The following is an 18,358-nucleotide window of genomic DNA, read 5'->3' on the forward strand; positions in this document are numbered from 1 at the left end:
CCAGCACGCTAGGCTGCACCCCGGCGCTCAGTAAGGCTCCGCGTGATTGGTTCGCTCGGCTCAGGGCGGGAGAGGAGGATTCAAAATGGCGTCGGCCGCAAGGTTCGGTGCCTGTCGTTACCCGGAGTTTGGAGTGAATTTTATTTACCAATTAGTTGGGCTCGTGTGGCTTTATCCCCCCACCCACCGCCGTCTCCTTCGCCATGTCCTCTCGACGTGAAAGGCGTTACACAAATGCAATTTGCTGTTGGGGTTGTTGTTGCTGTTTAAAAGCGCCAACGCAAACATGAGGAGGGCTGAGTGACCTCTTTCGTCTTCCCGACGTGAAAGGCGCTCTATAAATGCAATCTCGTCGTCGTTGTTGTTGCTAATACATTTCTACCACGATAACCAATGGCATTTCTGTAACTCCTTTCGCGTCCCGAGGATGTTCCGAAGGGCTGGGTTTGCTGGGGGTTGGATTCGGGAGAGGTGGTCACCAATGGAGGAGTGGGGGGGGTTGGATGGCCGAAGGTGCGGTCAAAAGGAAGGTCCTAAGACGGACTGAGACTTGAGTAAATTCCTGTGGCTCCAAACTGACTTATCGTGTCGATTGTCGAAGCCACTTCTTGCAAAGAACTGCACAGCTTAGGCCTGACCGAAGCGACGGCCTTTTGCGTCGCGAAGTCTTTTGTCAACTTAAAAGAAAAACTTGAGTCGGGCATCGAAAACGATCCTTAAATTTGGCTCAGTTCCTTTCAAGTCGGGAGGACGCCCCCAAAGCACTTCACGGGATGCACCGGAAAGTGCAGTGCCCACAACGTGTTTTTGTGGGCGAAATGCAGGAAAAGGAAAATTACGAGAAAAAGTCACATTCGGTATTTGATTCAAAAGTCAGCGAATATGCTGAGCCTCTCCAGGCGTATTTCTCGTACGATCCGGAAAACCTGAGTGAATTTGAGAGAAATATAGCCACACAGTGAGTACAGTGTGGCAATTTTGATTTGGGATTACATAGAATCTACAGCACTGGTACAAGCCATTTGCTCAGCTGGTCTGTGCCAATGTTTACATGAGCTTCCACCATCCCAATTCCCCTCCCTAGCCTCCACCTACCTCTCTATTCTACTCTTTCCTCATGTATTACATGAATTATTGCATGTATGTAAGGGACACTAGATATTTGATATTGTATTTGTGTTTTGTTTTATAAGATGCATTTCTGACGAAATATGAAGACACTCGGAACATGAACTCAACGTGAAGGATTCTACAAGTGCCTTCTTTCCTTTGAGCAGGTTCCTTAAAGATGGAGGAGTTGCCAGAAATCTTTGAAATCTTCGAAGGCGAGGTATATTCTCCACCATTTAAATGTTGGATCAAAATTTTAAGTTGCTTGTGAAAGTTTGATCAATTTTGAAGTTATTTTTACAGGTTGCATCAGTGAAAGAATATGGAGCATTTATTAAAATTCCTGGTTGCAGGCAGCAAGGTATCTTTCTATATTCATTTAGTTCTATACTCATTATATTAGTTTGCTCATGTCTACCAGTATTGTGGGGTGCAAGACTTGTTTCACTAACATGGTTCTTGTGTCCAATTATGAAGGATATGGTCTTTTTGATTCTTACTATTTTAGCTTTTTTGTTATGTTTCTTACTGTTTTAGATCTGTATATGAAGTTTGTCAATATTTGCTGCCCATGTTTTTTTTAGAGTTATCAGGAGGTATAAAAATGGTTGTATAGCTTTCTGAGATTTTTGATTCAGGAATGTAGAGTCCAATAAACTAAGTCTTCGATTTTGCTTTTTTCTAAATAAAAATAACCAACAATCTAAGCAGAGGGAGATTTCTCAGTCAGGCCGTAAAGGAATTTTTGCAATTACCACCTCTCAGCTACTTACTGGCTGAATCCTCTTGAGCTATCACATAATCTAGTATTTGCTTTTATGTATTAAGATTGATCAATTAATTGATTGTGCTTATTTGACAGGTCTTGTTCACAAGTCGCAAATGTCAGCAAGTCGGGTGGATAATCCATCAGAAATAGTTGATGTTGGAGAGAGAGTGTGGGTCAAATTAATTGGAAAAGAGGTAAACCTACTTGTGATTTCAAGATTCCCTTTAGCTTCTGATAGTGCACCATGTTTGCATATGTATAGCTATTAAAATAATAACACATCTTTCTGTGTATTACTGTGGTTAAACTAAAATGTTTTTCTTTAAGATTAAGGATGGCAAAGTCAAGCTTTCACTTTCAATGAAGATTGTCAATCAGGGAACTGGGAAGGACCTCGATCCCAATAATGTGTCTCTTGAGTATGTGGTTTGCTTGATCTGTTTCTTCATGAAATGCAAAGTGTTTATTTTGAAAACATTCAGCATTACACATAATGTGATGCTAAATTTTCCACATAAGTTTCAAAATTGCTTTATGAATTGCTTTATAATTTCCTATTCTATATTGTAGAATTCATATATTATTAAGTGATCTGCACCTGGTGCAAGTGGAAGATGAATTGAGCAAATCTTCGTGCAGAAAGCTACACAAACAGTGGCTCTTTTTGATACATCACTTGTTTATGATGACTTAGGCCTTTAAACATTTGCCCACTGGCCTTTTTATGAGCATTTTTTAAAAATGTTTCCATTATAGATTTCCTCTGATGTAAAAATGACATCTGCCAACTCTGCACTGGCAGAATTGAGCAGTGTATTTTATTTGAGTTCTGTATGGATTGGAATAAGTTCTTGTGTGCAACACATAGAATTTGAGTGATGTTGGTGGTGTGGTTTAGATTGCGATGATTTTGACAATTATTATTTTACCTTTGCAGCCAGGAAGAGAGAAGGAAACGCAAATTCAAAGACTACACAAGCCAGAGGATAACACTTGAAGCTGTGCTAAATACATTCTGCAAAAAATGTGGGTGTAAAGGTACTTGCTACAAATTAGCTCACTTGATTTTATTGGTTTTGAATTCATTCGAAAAATAGTATGGATGGTAATAAAGAAAATCTTCAGAGAGCATTGGTCCCACAAGTATAAAGTAGCACAAGTAACTGAATTTGAGAATATTACACCTGTGCAGTATTTTAAGTTTTCAAAGCAATTCATTAAATTATTCTGTACCTTGTTTGAAAGATGGCCTGTTTCAATAGGACTCATTGGAAGCTCTGTTGTCTGACCGAATTCAGCAGTGAGATAGTGATAGAGATCTGTGCTAGTGATGAGGTTTTCAATGAGAAAACCTAATTATGATCATATGGTTTAATTTGGCGATTGACAAGACTAGGCTCTTTCCAAGTCCAATTTGTTGCACATGGTTTTGGTGAGATGAGATCTACTTGTTTAAAATGTTAAGTCATATGATGCTCATAATCTAATCTTATGGTACAATGCATTCACACAATTATTTGCTGCACACAACATTTTGTTTAGAAATTCAGTGTGTTCTCTGAGAGGCACCCACAGGAAGGTATGCGAACACTGAGTGCTAATGTTTCCCCCCCCACCCCCTTCCTCTTCCAGGACATTTTGCAAAAGATTGCTTCTCACAGCCAGGAGGCACTAAATACAGCCTCGTGCCAGAAGAAGAAGTGGAACCGGCTGGCCCATCCACCCAGTCTGATCTTCAGCCACCAAAGAAAAAAAAGAAGGTAGTAACAGAACCCCAACCATAAAAAAAATCAATTATGCTTTTCAACTGTTTCCTTTTAAAGAAATTATTTGCAAAGTTGAAGGTGAAAATGTTTCAATGTGATCTTATTAACTGAAGTTCAATCTAAAACTGCTATCAACAGTTATTGAAACCTTTAATATATTACTAGTAATTGTACCACACGGAAAAGTTCCACTAATTATGGATAAAAGTTGTTGTTTTTATCTGTCCTGTGCTAAGGTGGTGACCTCTCATATTTAAGAGGCATCTACTGGGAGGTATGTACATGTTGAGTGAGGAAATGAGCGGACTGCGCTATGATATCTTATGCAATTCTGTTAACACTTAATAACACTTTCACATGTACAGCCCCTTGAGTGAGGTACCAGAGTGGCACTGGTGCCTTTAGGAAATATTTTACAATGACTGCTGAAACAGCTATTCATGATGAACCTACAAAAAAGTAAAAGCCACATTATCTTATGACAAGAGGATGGTGAAGTTGAAATACAAAAAGAAGTAATAACAGTTTGTGTTTGCTATCCCCGACTATCTTGGAAAGTCAGATATTTTCCCAAATTAGACTCCTGACATGCACAAACATCTAACTTGTTACAGGAAAAAGAAAAAAAGAAAAGGAAGAGTAAAGAAAAGAGATCATCCTCAGAATCTGATTCTTCTAAGACGTCAGACTCAGACCGTGAGCAGAACCGTTCAAAAAACAAGAAACGCAAGCATTCGGATAAGATGCAGAAAAAGAAAAAGCAGAAAAAACATAAGCATAAGGAATCTAGAAAGGGAGATAAATGACAATTTTATCCAGAAATGTATAAGATTAATTTTATTTAAGTTGTCAGGTCTTAAATCACGTTTGGTGTCGTCACGATTTGTCATTACAAAATATTTCTTGACATTGAAAAATTTGAATGTGCTGTTCTCAGAATTATTTGTATGCTTGTTGCTGCCCATGTGCTGGATTAAAGTTGAAGCACTATTATTTAGCTGTAGTGTTCCGATTTTGCATTCATGTTTTTCGAAAATAAAAACTTAACTATCTCATGATGCCTGGGGACTACCAATAGTTAATTTCTCAGTCCTGAATAGACTGTTTTGTATATTCAGTCCAAAGCAGTGTAGTGGCTGCTATTTTAAATTCCACAATGTTATCAAGAAATTATTTAAAGAATTTAAAACTCGATTTGGATTAGAGGCTTTTACACCATCGAAATGTGAAGAAACATGGACTTTAACAAAAGAATTGCTCAGAGAAAACAGATGTTTGCAAATACTTCAATGACACTTTACTACTTGAATCAATATTCATGCTTTAGGTCCTCTTAATTAAATGAACTGAAATTAATAATATAATAAGGGAGCAATGTGTTTAGATTTTGTTATAAAGTTATAGGACTTCTTAAAGTCTGAAAACATCCATAAAAGTGTTTCACTGAGGAAACATTGAAATTTTAGGTAAATATCTGACAAAAGTTATCTTTTTACGAGTTTGCCAATGAAAAGTACTTGATAAACAGAAAAAAATGATCGCTGGATAATTAAAAGGAATTCAACTCACAGCTTCAATTTGATCTTCAAAAAAAGCATAATTTTTTTAAAACAATATATAATTTTATTTGCAAATAGTTTTTCACGTTTATCGAAGGAATTACATTTAAACAGTACTGTAGTTTGCTGCAAGTTAACCAGAACAATGCTGCTACCAGTTGATAGTGCCAGAGCCCATAACATATGGCCTAAATGCAGTAAAGGACTATGGAATCTGAAGATACTTAACAAGAGACTATGCCTTCTCATATTTACGAGTGCAAACCACATCATCCAATGTAAGAGTCTAAAATAAAAACAAAGACCAGTTCAAAAAGTAAATAGAAGGTACATTTTGTTATAATTGTAGATTTAGAATTCCAGATCATTTTAATCCTTAACGTAATAATATAATCCTAGGGTGCTACACAAATGTAATTTTGTTGTTGTAAAGGAACAGATTTACCATCAAGCAGTTCTAAAGTTAGACATGTATATTAGAATATACTCTACAAATAATTTATTTTAATTGAAAGTAAAAACAGCTAATGTTTAACATAGTAACTGGAAATGCAATGCATTCATTTGGTACTTCAACATACCAATATCATATAGCTATCTTTGATTTCTCGAAGAAGGGTTGTCTGTCTTCCATTCCACTTTTGAATGTGAATTAATTTTCCATTCGACCACGTCACAAGTGACTAGAACAACAACAGCTGCCAATTACTTTCGGGCAATTATAAAAATGGGTCAATAGTTTAAAGGTGAGGTTAAAGATAAGAGTTCAAAATTGCACGGATTTTGCGTGAACTGAGTCTGTCCGGTTACGCTCTATTTAACCTCTTAAGTTCTTTGAGTTCACAATTCTCAACTGCGACCTCAAAAACCTTTCTGTTTGTTGCGTTCCTCTTACCTCAGTGTCTGGTAGTTCTAACGTAAAACGCATCCGTGTTTGCGGAGCGGTTGATTTGGATGAATGAAAATTATCTTTCAAATACCTGATAGACCTGGAGATCTATAAGGAAGGATATATTGGAGAGAGAGAGAGAGAGAGAACGACAAACGCCAGAATGCCACCCGTACTTTGACATCTCTACCATCCGCCGTGATCTCGTTGAACTCTCGGTCCAACTGGAAGTTGATCTCGGTGCTTTTGAAGGTGGACATGGTTTTCAGAGTGATCAGATTCGCGTCCACTTTGATGACGGTAGTGGGTCTGGAGACGTTGCCCACCTGTCGGGTTTTAAAGTTCACTCCTCAAGGCAAAGACCAGAAATAAGCAAACAATAGCCATAAAAACTACTCCCGAATATAGCGGTCACACTCCCTTTTATTGCTCCTCACCCTCGGGCACAGTAATACCGCATCGATGCTCATGGTAAATCAAAATATTTGGTGGATGGTGGTGGGGTGGGGGGTGCGGGTGGGGGGGGGGGGGCAAGGAGAGGGCTTGGTGTTGTTCGTGGTTGGGGGGGGGGGCGGGAGAAGGGGGGGCTGAGTTTGTGGGGGACAAGGTGGGGTGGTGGGGGGTGTTGTTGGGGGCGTAGGTCGGTGGGGAAAGGGAGGGGGCTTGTTGGTGGTGGGGATTGGAGTTGGGGTGGGGGAGAAAAGGGGAGGGGGTTTTGGGGGTAGGTCGGTGATGGGGGGGTTGTTGGTGGTGGGGGGGTTGTTGGTGTTGGTGGTGGGGGGGTTGTTGGTGGTGGGGGGGGGTTGTTAGTGGTGGGGGGGGGTTGTTGGTGGGGGGAGGGGGGGGGGAGGCGTCGACGACGACGGAGGTGGACAGGGCCGCTGTCCTTTAACCCCCCGCAGTCACCACCACCTCCTCCTCTCCCCCAACCCCGACCCCGACACCGAGGCCCCGGAACACCACTCCACTCCACACCCCCATATGGGCGCAAGTGGCCGCACGATGAGGATGAGGCCGCCCTGAGGTGAACCTCCTTCCCTCCGCTGTTTTTACCCCCTCTCCCCCCCCCCCCCCGGGGCTGACTGACCGCTTACCCAGTGCTCTCATGTAGGCGTCGAAGTTCGTGCTTTCTATCATCCGCCACGTGCCCTCCAACACCTCCACCATAGCGCCCCACCACGTGACCGCCCTGACCCCCCACCCCTGACCCCCAGCCCTGACCCCCCCCACCCCCAGCCCTGACCCCCCCCACCCTGACCCCCAGCCCTGACCCCCCCCCACCCCCAGCCCTGACCCCCCCCACCACCAGCCCTGACCCCCCCCCCACCCCCAGCCCTGACCCCCCCCCACCCCCAGCCCTGACCCCCCCCCACCCCCAGCCCTGACACCCCCCCCACCGCTGACCCCCCCCCCCACCCCCAGCTCTGACCCCCCCCCACCCCCAGCCCTGACCCCCCCACCCCCAGCCCTGACCCCCCCCACCCCCAGCCCTGACCCCCCCCACCCCCTCCACCCCTGACCCCCCCCCACCCCAGCCCTGAAACCCCCACCCCTGACCCCCAGCCCTGCCCCCCCCACCCCTGACCCCCAGCCCTGCCCCCCCCCACTCCCAGCCCTGACCCCCCCCTCCCCATCCTCTCCACCCCCAGCCCTGACCCCCCCTACCCCCAGCCCTGACCCCCCCCTACCCCCAGCCCTGACCCACACCCCAGCCCTGACCCCCCCTCCCATCCTCACCCCCCCTCCCCCATCCTCTCCACCCCCAGCCCTGACCCCCCCCATCCCATCCCATCCTCACCCCCCCCTCCCAATTAAAATTATTGCAGGAGGCAGTTGAAAAGAAAAAAAAGTTAAGAGGAATTATTACATCCGGTAGAAAGTTTAATGAAGGAGTCATCTCGAAAATGTAATCTAATGAAACTGGGTAGAGGAACTGGAATAGGAGCCAGACTAATAATAATAATAATAATAATAATAATAATAATAATAATCCTTGCATTTGATATAGCGCTTTTCACGTCGGGAGGACGTCCCAAAGCGCTTCACAGAACACACTGTAAAGTGAGTTGACTGTATATTTGTGGGCGAACGCGGCAGCCAATTGCACACAGCAATGTCCCACAAACAGTCGTAGATTGAAAATGGCCAATTTATTATTGTTTTGGTTTTGGAGGGATTATTATTAGGCTCTGTGTGGAGTAAGGAAACTTGCCCAAGGTTTCGCCCTCTGCCTGGGATTGAACTCAGGTCTCTCACTTGTAAAGCGAGTGCTCTAACACTGAGCTACAGGACTCCACAAAGGAACTCCACAGACTAGGAATTAAAGTTTTTTTTAACAAGTGTGAAAGACTCGAGCATCTAATGTCGACATAGATAAGGTACTTTATTACTGAAGGCACTCATTTCTTATTGATTTGTGAGTCTCCTTATGGTTTCAAAATTAAAGACATGCAGCACAATTAGGAAAATGAGAATTTTATCTTATTTAATTATAGCGTAAGTTAATTGTTTGATTTTTTTCCTTCCTGTTAGAATTGAGATTTACTGCTTAATTTATTATAAGAGATTCAAATGACTATGACTATATCAGCGAACTTCAATTAATTGCAAGTCATTTAATCAAATATATGATTACTTGTGGACTGTATTCATGAATGTGTATATTTCCATTGGAATTTTTTTGGTATAATTTAATTGTAATTTTCACAAACGTAATTTGAAGCTTATATTAACTTCACAAGAAAATTGTTCCGCACAGAACTGTGTGGTCTGAATCAGTTAATGCTGTACAGGCCGCGGCATCTAACATTGAACCAGGAAATAAATATCATTACTATAATTGTCAGAACAAAAGCTTAGAAATAGCGCAGTGATCAGCAAGTTGCGTGTTTCACCTTCTAAAACCTCAGCTGCGTTTTTAACTCATGTTTAGTGACATCATGTCTGAGGATTTCAACATAAATATGGCTCACAGATCAGCATCAGTTCTGCTATTAAAAGTACACGGAGAAAAAGAACACGACGGTGGACACAGATGAGTCTGGTTAAGCAAATTTGAAAAATTTTGATCGTACTGTGTCAGTCTAAAATAAACCGAGAAATATGTGGATTCAGGAGGATAAATAATAACGCTGTACTTAGGTAATCATTACCAGAAAAAAAATGAAATAGCAGTTTTCAAGTTAATGATTCGAATTTTCTTATCAACGAGTACCCACTTGGTACTCTCTCCAGTAATAAATATTTGTTGAAGGCCGATTGAAAGCCGTTATAGTTGTTTGTAGACAGTGGATAGATCTCATTCTAATCTTTTTGTTGGGTAGACACAATAATGATTTAAATTTGTGGTAGTTCTTGCTCACAAATATGCCAGATATTTACAGATCTGAGCTTATTGATGTTTTCTTCAATTCCCTTTGTGTATTTTATTTTATTAACCTTAACCCTAACCTACTACTCGCCGACATCATTAACCTCTCCCTGTCATCTGGCACTGTTCCTTCCCTCCTCAAAACAGCCACTATCACCCCCACCTTGAAAAAAACCTTCCCATCGCAGCTATCTCGCTACCGGTCCATCTCAAATCTCCCTTTCCTATCCAAGGTCTTTGAGAGAGCTGTTGCCTCCCAGCTTCGCTCCTTCCTCTCCTCTCACTCCCTCCATGAACCCCACCTAAACTGCTCTGGTCAAGGTCACAAGCAACGTCCTAACCATGTGTGACCAGGGATTCCCTCTGCCTCCTCGTCCTCTCCGCTGCCTTTGACACCGTGGACCACTCAATCCTCCTCCACCGCCTCTCCTCCCACCTCAACCTCCAAGGTTCTGTCCTTGACTGGTTCAGGTCCTACCTTTCACACCGCCTCCACTTCGTCTTAGCAAACGGTTTCTCCTCCAGCCCCCGCACTGTCTCGTGCGGTGTTCCTCAGGGCTCTGTCCTCGGTCCCTTCCTCTTCACCCTCTACATGCTCAGACATGGGGTAAATTTCCATATGTATGCAGATGACACCCAACTCTCCCTCTCTGCCTCCACCCTGAACTCCAGGACTACTGAGGTCCTGACCGACTGCCTGTCCGACATCAAGTCCTGGATGAGTGCCAACTTTCTCCAACTCAACGTCCGCAAGACCGAGGCCCTTCTGATTGGCTCGCGCCAGCGCCTCCGCACTTTAGGCACTGGCAGCATCAGCCTCCACGGCTGCACACTCAACCTCACTAAGCCAGTCAGGAACCTGGGTGTCTTGTTTGACCCTGAACTGTCCTTTCTTCCCCACATCTGCGCACTGCCTACTTCCACCTCTGCAACATTGCCAGACTCCGCCACTGCCTCACCCCTCAGGCTGCCGAAGCCCTGACCCACGCATTTGTCACCTCAAGGCTCGATTACGGGGACTCCCTCCTCATCGGCCTTCCCAACTCTTCCCTTCACACGTTGCAGATCATCCAAAACTCTGCAGCTCGTGTACTCTCACGCACCAGACTCCGTGACCCCATCACTCCCACCCTCGCCCGACTCCACTGGCTCCCCATCCCCCAGAGGATCGAGTTTAAGATCCTCGTCCACATCCATGGCCTCGCCCCCTCCTACCTCTCTGACCTGCTAACTCCATACCACCCTGCCCTCTCCCTCCGTTCGTCAGGCTCTGCCCTGCTCCATGTCTCCTGCCCAACCCGAACTACCATCGGTGTCCGAGCTTTCAGCCACTCTGCCCCCACACTCTGGAACTCCATCCCACGGTCCCTTGGCCTCGCTTCCTCCCTCGCATCCTTCAAGACTGGTCTCAAGACCCTTCTCTTCGACCGTGCCTTTGGTCTCCCTCCCACCTCTCTGCCTTCCCTCACCCCTACACCACCCCCTCCCCCGTACTCGGGCCCCGACATCTGACTGTACAGCGCTTTGGGACGTCCTCGCGACGTGAAAGGCATTCTATAAATGTCATTTTGTTGTTGTTTATTTACACTACACATCTGTTGATCTTTCTTGCTAAGTAGGCTGTTTGTTTTTAAAAGTTAGAAAATAGTTTTTGAATAGTATTCTATATGAAGATGATTAATTTGGTTGAAAGTTATTTAGTGTTGAATATTTTCCCAAACAATCCATATGATGAGCTCTTTAAAACCCCGTTCTACACTTTTAAAAAAGACAGATTACTGATATAACTGTAGGATATATAGAAACATTGTTGTCTATTTCTTAATCTTTCATAGTAATGTGCATATTGTTATTTTATATGTAAATTACTAGACTCATTTACTTATTTACTATGGCCTTATTGCTACAACATTTTATTGAGATAATTGAAGTGATTAATCAGATGTTTAATTCTAGGGTTTGTGCCCTGTAATCTCAAGATATTTCTAGCATAAATGAGCCCAGTTTATTATTTGCAATGCAGTAAAACTCAATCAGATCATGTTTTGTATCACAAATTATTTACATCATGTTTTTAAACTACTGTCTTCATTCACAAAACATAGTTTTAACACTGGATGAGATTGGAGACTATGCAATGAAAATCGCATGAACATTTGAATCTAGTTTCATATCAGTCTTGTTAATTATTTAGTGGAAGGATATTTTAGCAAAGGCTATTCAGATAAAAAATGTTGCGAATGCTGCAAATCTGAAATAAACCCAAAGTCGGATGATGGGTCACATCAGAAATAATGTTTCACTGTCTTCTAGATCCTGAACGTTTTCCTGTTGATTTGCAGCATTTACTATGTTTAATTGTATATGCCTGAGTTAGAAAGGAGAAAAAGCCATTCAACTCATCAAGCGTGCTCCCTCTAATAAACTTTGTACAATTTGCACAGTCATAGATACTCTTCCCAGCTTAAGTAAGACCAAATTGATCAATACTGTATATAGTTTGTTTATTTAAGGTTGAGACAAATTCTCTGCAAACACTCAAGACTATCTGCGTTCTGTTTCTGTCATGTGTTGACCATAACCTATTGGCTGCTTATGCCACAAAAACATATTTGTGATTGCATCTATTTCTGTCATAAAAACAAACATTTTGGTAGCTCAGAACAGCTGTTACCAAAAAAAATACAATGTAAAAAAAATTGTAACTGGAATTACTTTTTATTTAATAGTTAGCTGAGCACAAGATATTGGAACAGTTCATCCCCAGTAACAACTGAATGGGGTTGGGAAATTCTCCCTCCATCCACTAGTCAGGCGACATTTAACACACAATTTTATTGCTTTTTCTTCTGGTAAAAGGTTGGCTTCTAATTATAAAATGAAGGCAATAATTGCCCGGAACTACACTATAGAAAGTCACAGAGCCGTTCACATTTTGTTTCAATTTTTGTACAAATGGAAATTAAATACGAAATGAAAATTAAAATACAATAATAACTTTTTTCATTACAAATTAAGTGACTATACTGATTGTTGCTATGAGTATTAAAATACTGTATTGTGTTCATTACGTATGAGCACTGTAAATTGATAAGAATATCAGACAATCGTGACTTCACCAGATGAGGTCACTGTCTACCGTACAAAATACAGCATAGCTTTTACAGAACCACAGTACATGAAGATGACTAATTCAGAAGCACATTCAGACAGGTCTCTTAACAAACGTGTTCTTACGGGTTATAATGTTAAAAGGCAACGTCTGACTGTTCGAGAGCTGAATTTCCTCTATTTTGCGCCCGGTTCACTTCAGTTTCTAAAACCGGGATACTAATTGCAGCCGAAGCAGTTAAGAGGCAAGTTTGCAGCCTACGACACGGTCCTCACCAATGTCAGCAAGAGCACTCAGAAGATGACCCTCAGACCAATTCAGCCTTTCCCGTATCACATCCTTTTTCTGTTTGGGAATGTTTTCCTCCCCCAGCAATAGAGCTGGAACGATATACTTATTAAACCATCGCCGCATTAATAATGAGTCCTATTTGTGTGTGTGTTCGGAATGCTGTCGCTCTTTTTGGCAGATCTGTGACCATTATTTAAATTTGCCTACAAATACACAGTCACGACACCTTACAATAAATCCTGTGAAGCTCTTTTGAGACATTTTGACGATGTGATGAGGTCCAACATCAGATTTATGTGTTGTTAATAATGATAATAAATTGTCACCACATTTAGAAAAAGGCAAGTGAATTATCTCCTGACTCAAAATTTCTGCTTATTTGTCTTTGCTTGTTTTGGAGAAATTTTTTNGAGTGGGGTCTTCACTCCAGGATTATTAATCAATTGAATCAATTTTAATTATTGCTACCTTCAGTTATTTTTCTGATTAATAAATCCATAGCAGAAAGTCACTGTAGCCATGTTATAATTTATTATTTTGGAATTGTTAGTCTTTTTTTCTCTGTTTATTTTCAGATTATCCAAAGGTTCTCTCAATTAGCACAAGGATGGCAAGGAGGTTTATATGAAAAAACTATGCTAACGCAAGCAAAGTCTGCTGTAGAGATTCTGTCAGCACTAATCCTGCTGCTGTGGGGAGAAAGGTGAGTTGACATTAACATATATTAAAAGTAAACTTTCATTAAATTAACTTTCCGCTTCTGCTTTTTTAACTCATGAATGTCCCTTTGGCACAGTGTCACACACTCCAAGTATATTACATCTACAGTGTATTGCCTGACAATTTTAGTACCCACAAGCATACATACATACACACACACACAAGACACATTCATTCACTCTTACAAGATAATAGCTGCACATATTTTGTAATATGTAAGCTTATGGAATTTCTTCAGGAAGCACACAATATAATCATGATCTATACCCCTCTGAGATGTGAGACGAATTATAGAAACTTCGCCATCACTAGCGCAGCATAGATCTGAAACACCTCCTCTGCAATGATAGTTACCTAACTTACCTGGTTTATAATAAACTTGAGTTGACACAAGGATATATAGTACTATGGCCTACAAAGTGTATATGTGTGTGAATTGTTATCTTTTAACCAGTACGTACTTTAGAATGGAAGTTTAGTACTTTATTCATACTTTCAGAGACCTTTTCAAAAATACTTTAGTATGGAAGTTAATGCTGTGTTTATACAGCATGTTTGACATCCAAAGATGTGCAATATAAGAGAGGCAGCACTAAATCACATTGAATCAGTTCTGCTGACCTTATGGAAGAGGTGGTTTCAGGAGTGATTTACACTGTGCAGTATCAATGTGGTAGGTTCAAATCTTATTGGAGTCTCTCCTGCATTCACGTTTCAAGCTTTTTCTTTAAACCAACCTGTTTGGAAGCAATTTGGAGCGGGCAATATAAACCCCGATTAACACCGCATTGCTCTGGGAGCGAAGTTTCTTCCAATCTCAGCAGTGTAAACAGCATGATTCCTTGTGGGAAAACAGTTTCTCAAATATAAAAGGAGTTTCAAACTTTATACCTTAAGGTATAAACATTAAGGCAGAGACCTTTTCAAAAATGTAGTCATAATAAATTAACATTGTACACTTCCTTGAATACATCCTGTTGACAGTTTGAAAGTTATCTTCTACTATTGATTAAGTTTGGTGGTGTCTTAACTTGATAGGCAGTGGATCAACTGAGGCTGTACAAACTGTACAGCATTTGGACTATGCTACTTAAATAGATTTTTTTAAAAAACACAGAATTTGCTGAATAGTTCTTTTGATGGGATATTACATAGAGCACTGACAGCACGGAAACGGGTCATTCGGCCCATTCACATGTTTGAAATTAACCAAAATATGAAGCAATAAAATGATTGGGGTTCAAGTTGTAGCTATTCCTAACAGGAGTAATAAAAAATGATCTAAAAGTCACAAATAGCAACTCCTTGTGGTTACCGGAAGTACATCACATTGATCCTTGGGAATCCCAATGGGATCAACTTCCAGAGTAGAGTTCCTGCGGATTGTATTGCTATACTTCTGGCTACCGGGAGGATTCTGTAGTTTTGGTTGTTATTAACAATTCTCATTAGGAATTGCAGGAATTTAGACCCCGTCATCATTTTTAACGATAAAATTACAATCTCGCACCAAGTCAGATATTGCCTTCAATGCCAATTTAGCAATTCAATACTTTTCTTAAAAAAAGGTGTTGTTACACATACATAATTCTTGCATCATCATGTACAATTGTTGCTAATCTGACAAGACTACAAAAGGTTTGCTTTGGAAAAGAAAAACGTCTGCCAGAACGGTCAATAACTGATATCTGGCAATTAATCTTGAAAATACGGTGCCATCATTCACTTGTGCCATCAGTGTGTCACTTTATTAAATTGCAGGCTTTAAGATTAATTTCTTCTTCCACTTCCCAGTCTGAGCATCTTCCAAGCTTCCTTTCCCAGCCATCTTTTTGATTTAGTTTTTTTTTGTTGAATCCTGTACATTTCTCTGTGCCTTCCCTTTTGACCCACTGAGTTCAGAGATGAACTTGCCTCTAAGCGCCAAAATATCCTGGTGATTTTTAGGTCACATGAGTTAAAGCTTTATTGACAGATTATAGTCTCTAATATAAAGGTCCATTCTGGACATATTGTTATGATCCATCTTTCAATTCGGCGCTCTCTGTTGGTTCAGCTGGAACGTCTGTTGTTGGCGTCTGGGCTCCTTCTGCTCCTTCTTCACCCAAAATAAAAACAGTAAAGAAAATTAAAACATAGCACTAAACGAAACCTTCCATCTTATAAAGAAATGTTAAAGTCCACACAGGAATACTGAATGTGGACCAGCTGGCCTGGTTCATTGGCAGGACTTGTTTGTTACATTTTGCTTAGAAATAATTGCTGCAACAGTGCAAACTTTATTTACCTAAGAGACAAATTGAACTACACGCAATCGAAGACATATCTATAACTGTATCGACTCCTCTCTTAACACAGAGAGGAGAGCACTACCTGCATTTATAGACAGTTCTGCCAGTTTCATGGGAAGCTCTGATGGGCTGACACCGGCAGGTGAGCCCAGGATGTCGGGCAAAGCATTTCTTCGGCCTGTCCTCCCCGAAGTTGCAAAGTCTAATACAGGTTCCACCTCAGTCATTGCAGTACTGTGGCCTTAGAGCATAAAACAAAGCAAAGTAAGTATGTACTACATACAGCGCAGGAATCTGGTCTGACTGCTACATTCATTCTAGACATATATCCCAAGGTAACTTTACATTTTAAAAAAAAATAGGTTTTGATGAAAAAGGCCATTAGGCTATTTGATCTCTTCCAGAAGCAGATAGTCCCATGCGTGGTGGAGGGGAGGACTGGGGGTAATAAACATTGTTTTTCCTTTCCTATTAATCATACCAAGGGCTGGCTTAATATTTTATTAACGTTCTGTAGATTTCATTGGAGGAATTAAATGAACATTCCCCTGTATAGTAGTCAATCTTCCTTAGTAAAATGCATTTTTGGCATTTTTAACAATTTAGGCCTTTAACTCAACAAATCCCATCATATTCACATTGCAGTTGCACATTCCATATTCACCCAACACTGTGTGCAGTTCTAGAACTTGCATCCAAACCCCAGATGGAGTGCCAAGGAGACTAATGAAGTTGATACACAATATTAAAAGCACTAGGGGAAACAAATAGGTAAACTCAGAATCTTCAGCTAAAGAAGAACATCTAACTGGGCAACGTATAGAGTTACATAAGTTGTTTGACGATTAGAAAATGTACAGTTTGAACGATAGATTCAGATTCACCAAGACAGAAAAACAAAGTAGGCACAGGTTCAGAGCTGTGAAAGGCAAGTTTAGTACAGATGTCAGGAACCGTTTTGCTGTATAGGAGATAATTAGCAGCTGGAACAGGTTACCAGGAAGGGTGGCCAGGTCACTGATGGGATGAGATCAAATGTGCCGAAGGGCCTTCTTCATTCGGATCTCTTCTGTGGTCTTGTGAAATATTAGATGTCCGTAATCTGAAAGTACACAAATGTTTACCTTTCATTGCAACATATATTGAGATCAAGTCTTTTACACACCACTTCTGAATGACCAGACCAAGAACTGTAGAAAATGGCCAAGAATCGTGGAAACTTCATAAAATTGGCTTTAATTTGGATGTTAGTTGATTTTAAGCACTGCAGAAACCATCTTCCAAATTAAGACTGATTTGAAGAATTTTCGACAATTCTGTGCAATCTTGAAACTTGAAACAAAGTGGTCTAAGACTAAGTGGAATTTCAGGTTTCGGGGGTAACAAAATTTGTAGAAAAAACTAAAATGACTTGTTACCTCAAGAGGATACAATCAGTCAATTTTAGGAAGTGGACATGCTGTTACTGCTTTTTTCTTAACAAAAATGAGAACAGCTCTTTATTAAACAAACAAATACAAAGTAGATCAGGATGAAAAATGTTTTCTTTTCATCAAAAACGTCAACTCACATACTGATTGTCAAGGCGAGGGTTGTCTGGCCATATACAAAAACTGAACAAAGATTTATTGCTGAGAGTCTCTTGATGGTAACGTATTTATCTACTGTTAACTCAAGTCTAAAATAGCCATGTTATTTACAACTCAGGCTGCAGAGCACAGCTGCCTCTCGAAAGCTCTACCTGTGAGGCAACCAGCAGACACGGTGATTTTGCAGACTTGTCACGTTGCCCAAAGTAATCTGTCAAAAGAATTGACAGAAGGTGCACCAGTCATTAACAAAGAGACCCCCTACAATGACCACTCATTGCTTGTCCTCATAAAAATGACTGTGTCAGACCTTTCAAATTTAACCATTTGCCCACAAAGAGGGCCTGAAATGGACACAGTCCATTTTTGATACAGTATAAAATATATAGGTAAATCATGCTGGTGTATAAGGGATGTCAATGAAGCTTAATTCATGAGAAAAACTTAATAATTCTAAATATTAGAAAGAAAAATACGTGTATACACCCTTGTGTTGAATTGCACTGTAAAACTGATTTAAGTAGACATACGACAACAGCAACAAAATTACATTTGTATAGTGCCTTTCACTTCGGGAGGACGTCCCAAAGCGCTGGACAGTCAGTGCTTCAGCCCCGAGCTGGGGGTTGGTATTGGGGAGGGGGTCAAAGTCAGGGTGGGAGCAGGGTGATCGAAAGCATGGTTGATGAGGAGAGTCTTGAGATGGGGGCAAGGGAGGGGACGAGGCGGAGGGACTATGGGATGGAGTTCCAGCGGGTCGGGGCAGTATGGCAGAAGACCTGCCCACCAATGGTGGGGCGGGCGAGGTGGAGAGCGTGAAGCAGGCCGGAGCCCCCTGAGCAGAGGAAGCGGTCAGGATGGAAGGGGGTTAGGAGGTCACAGAGGTAGGGGG

The 18,358-nt window shown here is 41.4% G+C and overlaps 2 protein-coding genes across 3 annotated transcripts; one reads left to right on the top strand and one right to left on the bottom strand.

The window, feature by feature from the left end:
- Positions 1 to 23: 23 nt before the first annotated feature.
- On the top strand, positions 24 to 4,510 carry zcchc17 (zinc finger, CCHC domain containing 17). Its single transcript, XM_007894846.2, has 8 exons — positions 24 to 102; positions 1,194 to 1,330; positions 1,414 to 1,471; positions 1,973 to 2,073; positions 2,207 to 2,298; positions 2,817 to 2,917; positions 3,512 to 3,642; positions 4,260 to 4,510. Exons 2-8 carry the CDS (start codon positions 1,289 to 1,291, stop codon positions 4,449 to 4,451), a joined length of 717 nt encoding a protein of 238 aa, XP_007893037.2. The 5' UTR covers positions 24 to 102; positions 1,194 to 1,288; the 3' UTR covers positions 4,452 to 4,510.
- Positions 4,511 to 5,245: 735 nt separating this feature from the next.
- Positions 5,246 to 7,305, bottom strand: LOC103179615 (fatty acid-binding protein, heart). 2 transcript variants are annotated; one of them, XM_042338586.1, is made up of 4 exons: positions 7,188 to 7,305; positions 6,270 to 6,439; positions 5,786 to 5,887; positions 5,246 to 5,490 (listed from the first exon to the last, which is right to left on the bottom strand). In XM_042338586.1, the coding sequence occupies exons 1-4, from the start codon at positions 7,258 to 7,260 to the stop codon at positions 5,440 to 5,442; spliced, it is 396 nt and encodes a 131-aa protein (XP_042194520.1). In that variant the 5' UTR covers positions 7,261 to 7,305; the 3' UTR covers positions 5,246 to 5,439. The 2 variants fall into 2 exon arrangements, with proteins under 2 accessions (XP_042194520.1, XP_042194519.1); XM_042338585.1 differs by having other exon boundaries at positions 6,270 to 6,442.
- Between the last annotated feature and the right edge of the window lie 11,053 nt (positions 7,306 to 18,358).

This window comes from Callorhinchus milii, unplaced genomic scaffold (genome assembly GCF_018977255.1).
Source record: "Callorhinchus milii isolate IMCB2004 unplaced genomic scaffold, IMCB_Cmil_1.0 Scaffold10, whole genome shotgun sequence".
NCBI classification, from domain to species: domain Eukaryota; kingdom Metazoa; phylum Chordata; class Chondrichthyes; order Chimaeriformes; family Callorhinchidae; genus Callorhinchus; species Callorhinchus milii.

Excerpts from the sequence above, each read along its gene's own strand:
- zcchc17 (XM_007894846.2), top strand. The coding sequence starts at position 1,289 with ATGGAGGAGTTGCCAGAAATCTTTGAAATCTTCGAAGGCGAG. Across the intron at positions 1,472-1,972 it reads TCCTGGTTGCAGGCAGCAAG|GTCTTGTTCACAAGTCGCAA; the intron begins GTATCTTTCTAT and ends CTTATTTGACAG. Across the intron at positions 3,643-4,259 it reads CAAAGAAAAAAAAGAAGGTA|GAAAAAGAAAAAAAGAAAAG; the intron begins GTAACAGAACCC and ends AACTTGTTACAG.
- LOC103179615 (XM_042338585.1), bottom strand. The coding sequence starts at position 7,260 with ATGGTGGAGGTGTTGGAGGGCACGTGGCGGATGATAGAAAGCACGAAC. Across the intron at positions 5,888-6,269 it reads CGGATGGTAGAGATGTCAAA|TCACTTGTGACGTGGTCGAA; the intron begins GTACGGGTGGCA and ends TTGTTGTTCTAG. Across the intron at positions 5,491-5,785 it reads AAGATAGCTATATGATATTG|ACTCTTACATTGGATGATGT; the intron begins GTATGTTGAAGT and ends TTTTTATTTTAG.